We start from the raw sequence: 7231 nt of genomic DNA, 5'->3' as shown, positions 1-7231 counted from the left end.
AGAAGAATCTAGAATGAGTAGTGGAGAGTAGAGATAACAAACTTTATTTATAACCTTAAGACAATCTAACAGTAATGGGGACTGTTTCTGGTTTCACTACCCTTTTGCTTAAAACTTTCCAGCTCATAACTGACCACCACCTTCAAGGATATTCTGAGTTGTATACCTACCCTACTTGGGAATAAGTGAGGCTCAGTGCATTTTAACAACAAATGGAGTCCGCGTGTTCTAGAATGGGAGATGAATGAAATGGGAAGCTACAAATGGATCTGTGTGAAAACACATGGGTTGTCTTACATACAAACCTGGTGCACCTCTTCAGTGATAATACAATGAACCAAATTCTTGAATTTTATTTTATTTTTTTAAAAGATTTTATTTGTTATTTGTTTGTCAGAGAGAGAGATTGAGACCACAAGCAGGGGGAGCAGCAGGCAGAGGGAGAAGCAGATTCCCTGCCGAGCAAGGAGCCCGATGTGGGGCTCTGTCCCAGGACCCTGGAATCATGACCTGAGCAGAAGGCAGACACAATGAACTGAGCCACCGAGGTGTCCCTGAAATTCTTGAATTTTAAATGTTGGATGTGCCTTACATTCTCAGAATAAACTCTACTTGGTCATGATGTATTATCTTTTCTATACAAACTCTAAATTTGCTAAGTTCTATTTGATAATACTTTGCTAAGGATGTTTACCGTTTTGCAATTCTTTATTTTACTGCTTTCTGCCATTATCTTTCTTCCCTTTCTTTGTTCCTTTAAGATTTCTCTTGTTGCTCTGTCTCCAATTTATTAATTTGAATATCAGTCATTTGTTTCAACTGTAGTTCTTTCCTGGGAAGTTTTTTTTTTTTAAAGATTTTATTTATTTATTTAACACAGATAGAGACAGCCAGCGAGAGAGGGAACACAAGCAGGGGGAGTGGGAGAGGAAGAAGCAGGCTCATAGCGGAGGAGCCTGATGTGGGGCTTGATCCCAGATTGCCGGGATCACACCCTGAGCCGAAGGCAGACACTTAACTGCTGTGCCACCCAGGCGCCCCTTTCCTGGGAAGTTTATTTAAAACTAAAACTATCTGTTTTATTACTGCTTTTGATTTGTAGTTTGTTTCTCTTTATTGTTTCTTTATTGTTTCCAAGTATTCCATAATTTCTCTCATGATTTCCTTTTGAACCCAAAGTTTATTTAGTATATTTCACTTCATATTTAGTAATATCTTCTTAAATTTCTACATATTTGGTAATTTTAAAACTCTCCTTTTATTATTCATTTCTAACTTTACAGTATTACAGCTAGAGAACATATTTGCATGCATTATGGTTCATATCAGTGGAGAACACACACATACTTCTTTAGAACTTACTGAGACTTCCTTTGTGGCATCATATATACTGATATTTTAATTTTGATTAAAAGAATGGGAATTCCGTGTTAGGTGCTGATATAATATGTGTAATAAACTCAAACTTCATCATTTCCATTTGCTCTATTTTCTTCTGATTTTTTTTTCTCACTGCCTCCCATTTAAGAGGTCTTTTTTTTCTGAGATTGGTTTGAAAGTTACACATCCTATTTTGAAAGATAAGATGCTTTCCCTTAACTTAAAACACATGATTTTAATTTATCCCTATGGATTTTTTAAATACATCTCTCCTGTCCTTTTATTCCCCTACTCGCATCTACTATAGAGAGTTGACACCATCTAGCATTTTAGAGTTTTATTTCAGACTTTTTTTTTATTTTGCCTTTGCTCTTTTAGTCAGAAATAAACTTTGCTGTGTTATTTCCCCACCCTATTTCCCATAATTCTTGCATCATCTTCCTGGATATGTTTTTCTATTTCTTATTTGAGTACTGTGTTCAAGGGTGTTTTCAAGGTAGATCTTTGTCTGGAGAACGTTTTAGGCCTTGTATAATTGAGAATAATTTCATTATGCCCGCATTTTAAGTGTATATTTGGATGGATATTAATTTTTATATTTAAAATTATTTTCTTTAATGCTTTTCAAATCTTATTCAATTGTCTTCCTATATCCAGTATGTCATTGATACATCTGAATTTAATCTTATTATTGTTCCTTTGTATGTAATCCTCTCTCTCTCTTTGGAAACTTAAAATGTTCTCTTTGTGAGATACCACCTTACGCCAGTTAGAATGGCAAAAATTGACAAGGCAGGAAACAACAATTGCTGGAGAGGATGTGGAGAAAGGGGATCCCTCTTACACTGTTGGTGGGATGCAAGTTGGTACAGCCACTTTGGAAAACAGTGTGGAAGTCCCTTAAAAAGTTAAAAATTGAGCTACCCTATGATCCAGCAATTGCACTACTGAGTATTTACCCCAAAGATACAGACATAGTGAAGAGAAGGGCCATATGCACCCAATGTTCATAGCAGCATTGTCCACAATAGCTAAATTGTGGAAGGAGCTGAGATGCCCTTCAACAGATGACTGGATTAAGAAGTTGTGGTCCATATATACAATGGAATATTACTCAGCCATCAGAAAGAACGATTTCACAACATTTGCAGCAACATGGACGGGACTGGAGGAGATAATGCTAAGTGAAATAAGTCAAGCAGAGAAAGACAATTATCATATGTTTTCACTCATTTATGGAACATAAGAAGTAGGAAGATCAGTAGGAGAAGAAAGAGAAGAAGGAAGGGGGGGGTAAAGAGAAGGCGGAATGAACCACGAGAGACTGTGGACTCTGGGAAACAAACTGAGGGCTTCAGAGGGGAGGGGGTGGGGGAATGGGATAGGCCGGTGATGGGTAGTAAGGAGGGCACATATTGCATGGTGCACTGGGTGTTATACGCAAGTAATGAATCATGGAACTTTACATCAAAAACTTGGGATGTACTGTATGGTGACTAACATAACATAATACAAAATTATTATAAAAAATGTTCTTTGTGATCTTCTTAAATTCCACTATGATGAGTTTAGAGATATTTTTAATTACTTTTGCTTGGCACTTCATGGGCTCTTTCATTCTGAAGTTGTTCATATACTATATTTCTGGAAAATCTATGACCATTACTCCTTGAAATATTTCTTTCCCTCTGCTTCTTCTGTCTTTTTATGAGGCTCTTATTTTCTAGATTTTGGCACTTTTATTTACAACCTCTATCTCTCTAACACCCCACCCTTTTATTTTTCTATATTTCTATTCTTCACTGCTTGCTCCCTTTAAGAGAGTTACACTATCTGATATTCTGATTCTGGTTCATCAATTCATTCTTTATACGTATCCATTCTGCTATTTATCTCATCAGTGGAATTATTTACTTCAGCTATTATGTTTCATAACTAACACTTCCACTTTGTTTTTTTTTATGTTTCATATTCTTAATATTCTAATATCCTTGAGTATATTCATCAGTTTATTTTAAATTCTAACTCTTTTCCAATAATTTAGATTCATGTGGTATATGTTGTTCATTTATATTTATTCCATTTGTGCTTGTAGATGTCAGGTTAATTTCACACATGAGCTCATGTTCACCAGGAATATCATGACCTTGTTTGCTAATAAGTATTCAGAAGAGCCAAAGGTCAGGCCCCAGCTTCTGTCCCTCTAGGTACTCACTTAGAGGAGGAGGGGGGACAGGGTGATCCTAAAAAGAAGGTCTCAGATTCCACGTAATTATTATCAGCCACTCCCACTGTTGCCACTCCACTGACAATTTCTGTGGTCACTAGGAAGAACACACCTCCTTAGCTTGTATCTCAGTAGCCTTGAAGATTTAGAGAGTGACTGAGTGCCCACAAGCTTTCCCGTTTTCATGAGCTCTTCATGCTAGCAGGGCTTTTAATTGCCATCATGTCACCTGACTATAGCAGAGATGGCTGGTTTTCCCCTAATCCTGGTTTGTGCTTCTTCCATGCTAACATAATATTAGCTGGGAATATGGCGACCAAGTATATAGAATACATTTCCCAGGCCCAGTTGCAGCTGGGTGAGGCCAAATGACCAAGTTCTGGCCAATAGGATATAAATGGAAGAGGTGTGTGCCACTTCTCTAGATTTTGTCCTTAGTGGAAAAAGCTGGATCCTCCAGTTGACCCTTTCCCCCTTCCTACTGGTTGAAATGAAGACCAAGGCAGAAGTTTAATGGCTATGGAACCATTCTTTGAGGGTCACAGAAAAACAAGAGAGAGGTAGCCTGGTTTGCTTGATGATTCTGTAGACAACATCTCACACCTGGACTACTTACACATATATGAGAAAGAAATAAGTGCCCAGCTTTTAAAATCTATAATCATTTGGAGTTTCTCTATTATAATAGCCAAACTATAGGCATTTTCCCCACAAAGTTCCAGTTAGGTAGGCAGGAAAAAATATCAATAATTTTATCTCACAAAAGAGAAAACTAGACTCAGACAGAATATGTGGAAGCACTGAGGTTAAGATCTGGGACTCCAGGGCACCAATCTAGAACTCTTTCCTCACAAAGCTCTGTAATGAATTTGTTCCATGGCCTCAACTTTAGACAATGATTTTGTATCACTCTCAGTCTTGGTATGGAATTGTGACTTGTCCACTGCAGAAATAAAAATCATAAGCCTTGGTTATCTTTGATTTGGTCTTGGTTGAGTCTAAAGGCCACAAGTTTCAACAGAAAGAACCTTGAGAATACAAGATTCCTTTACTGTGGATGTGAAAATCAGCATTCACAATCAGCTATGACTTAAGCAGATAAGGAAGAAGTTAAGAGAATGGCTACACACTAGTTGCCATAATATTTAATTTAAATTTATTTATTTTATCTTCTCATTATAAGCTGTTCAGAAATCTGTTCACGGACAATGACATAGATCATTCCATATTGTTAAGAGCTTTAATAGTTACAAAGATATTGACTCACAACCTTGAAGCAATAAGTGTTTATATAATTTCCTATCTTTGTAAGAAAAAATAAAGTGTGTGTGTGTGTGTGTGTATATGTGTGTGTATATATATATTCAAAGTTGTAAACTATTGCCATCCAATATTGACCTTAGTTGCTAATATTTTGATCATTAACCCACTTTCCATGACCTCACTAATTGAGTTTTAGTGAACTAGCATAAAAGTCTGCACAGACTTTTAGAATTAAAAACATTGCAAAAGGAATTTTTCCTTGTGGGAAGTTTTAAGTAAAATAAATGAGTAAATAAACAACTCTTAACATATTAACTTTAAAGCATGATGTAAAATCCCGATTTTCCTCAACAATATCAAACTCGTGAAGGGATTCAGGGAGGGGAGTGATGGTAAGGCATATGTGGGAGTCAGAAGTAAAAAACCTGAGGTAGAAATCTCTGTGAAGTTCCTCACTGGAGGGGATGAGGACACTGGCAGTATCACTACAGAAGTCACTGGCCCCACGAAAAGAAGACTTTGCCTCTGAGAAACCTCGCCAGGGCACACTTCATGTCTTTGTTCCGCAGGCTGTAAATGAAGGGGTTCAGCAGGGGAGTTACCACTGTGTACATGACAGCAGCTGCTGTATCCTCCTCTATGGAGTTGGAGGAAGAGGATGAGGGGCACAGATAAGCCCTGATCACTGTCCCAAAGAACAGGGCAACAACAGCAAGGTGTGACCCACAGGTAGAGAAGGACTTGCGCCTTCCCTGGGCAGAGGGGACTCTGAGGATGGCTGAAACAATGTGGATATAAGAGACCAGGATGAGCATAAAGGGGATTAAAATGACTGCTCCCCCCAAGAAGAGGAGCACAAGCTCATTGACCTGAGTGTCAGAGCAAGACACCTTCATCAGGGGCCCCAGATCACAGAAGAAGTCAGGAATGATCTTAGAGCAAAAAGAAAGTCGAAAGATGAGGAAAGTGTGGGTCATGGCAACAAGACTCGTAAGGATCCAGCAGGCAGTAACCAGGAGGGTGCAGCGCCGGCGACTCATGACCATCTTGTAGTGGAGAGGGTGGCAGATGGCCACATAGCGGTCATAGGCCATTGTGGCCAGGAGAAAGATGTCCATGTCCCCAAAAGTCAAGAAGAAGTAGAGCTGAACCAGGCATGCTGTGTAAGAAATGGACCTGCTCTGAGTCTGGATGTTCACCAAGGCCTTGGGCACAGTGGTGGAAGTGAAAAGGATGTCTGCACAGGACAGGCTGGCAAGGAAGAAGTACATAGGCGTGTGGAGACGTGTATCAGTGCCAATGGCCAGGACAATGAGCAGGTTCCCAGCCACAGTGACCACATACATCCACAGGAACAGCAGGAAGAGGACGCGCTGCTGCTCTGGCCGCTCTGAGAGTCCCCAGAGGAGGAACTCAAAGATGCTGGTCTGGTTCTCTCCTGCCATGAGCCCGGAATCTGAGAAAGAGACTTTTGAGTGAGACCCATTAAAACTCTCTAAACATACTTTACTCTAGATGGTGGATAAATGTGCCATTCTCTGAACTCTAGAGAAGAAAGAATGACCTTAATGTATTTGTAGTGATCACACACCATGTGCACTGTATATTTTTATTAAAACTTACTAATGTGCTAGGAACTGTGAGAGATACAATTTAAGAAAATTAAAGTAGATTTCTTTCCTGGTTTATTACTCTACACTCCTTTCTGTCCCAAATTTCTTTAGTTATAATTGCTATTTCTTCATCTGTATTCTCAGGGGTGTCAAGAAGCTTTCATTCATTCATTCATTCATTCATTCACTCATTCATTCATTCAACAGAGACCAAGCACCAGCTCTTGACCTGGTAGAGTGTCAGTAAATAGGATACTGATAATCCTTACCTCCTGAGAATTTTCAATCTAATGGGATAGACATAATTGCCTATGTTAAAATCCTATAATATATTGATTCAGGCTTCTCTACCCATTCAACTGATGACAAATCTCTCTCAGACCCCAGACCACCTGTTCTGACCCATCATGCCCAAAAGTCAGTATTCTGAAGATAGTTTCAAATTATCCATTCCTCCAGAAATCAATTTAACAATCAGCTATTTTAATAAAGATAGGTACAGATAACTCTTCTTCAGTTATCTGAAATGACAAAAAAGGAATCATAATCTCTAATTTCCAAAATCTCCAAAACTGGCTGGATGTACACACACACACACACAAACACACACACACACTTTTGAGACAATGTGGACTGAGGCAGAAAAGGAATGTAGTTCAGGATCTTGCCAGATGGGTGTGGGCAGCATATTGAGGCAAACTCTTGAATAAAGACGAGGCAGCAGGAAGCCCTAGACAGGCTCAGAGAT

General features: G+C 38.9%; 1 protein-coding gene across 1 annotated transcript; it reads right to left on the bottom strand.

Annotated features, from left to right (window-relative positions):
* Nucleotides 1-5299: 5299 nt before the first annotated feature.
* Nucleotides 5300-6315, bottom strand: LOC103667144 (olfactory receptor 1P1-like). The gene has a single exon (XM_008695263.2). The coding sequence runs from the start codon at nt 6313-6315 to the stop codon at nt 5365-5367; it is 951 nt and encodes a 316-aa protein (XP_008693485.2). The 3' UTR covers nt 5300-5364.
* Between the last annotated feature and the right edge of the window lie 916 nt (nt 6316-7231).

This window comes from Ursus maritimus, unplaced genomic scaffold, assembly GCF_017311325.1.
Source record: "Ursus maritimus isolate PB19 unplaced genomic scaffold, ASM1731132v1 scaffold_24, whole genome shotgun sequence".
NCBI lineage: Eukaryota > Metazoa > Chordata > Mammalia > Carnivora > Ursidae > Ursus > Ursus maritimus.
This window is presented reverse-complemented; position numbering and strand designations above follow the sequence as displayed.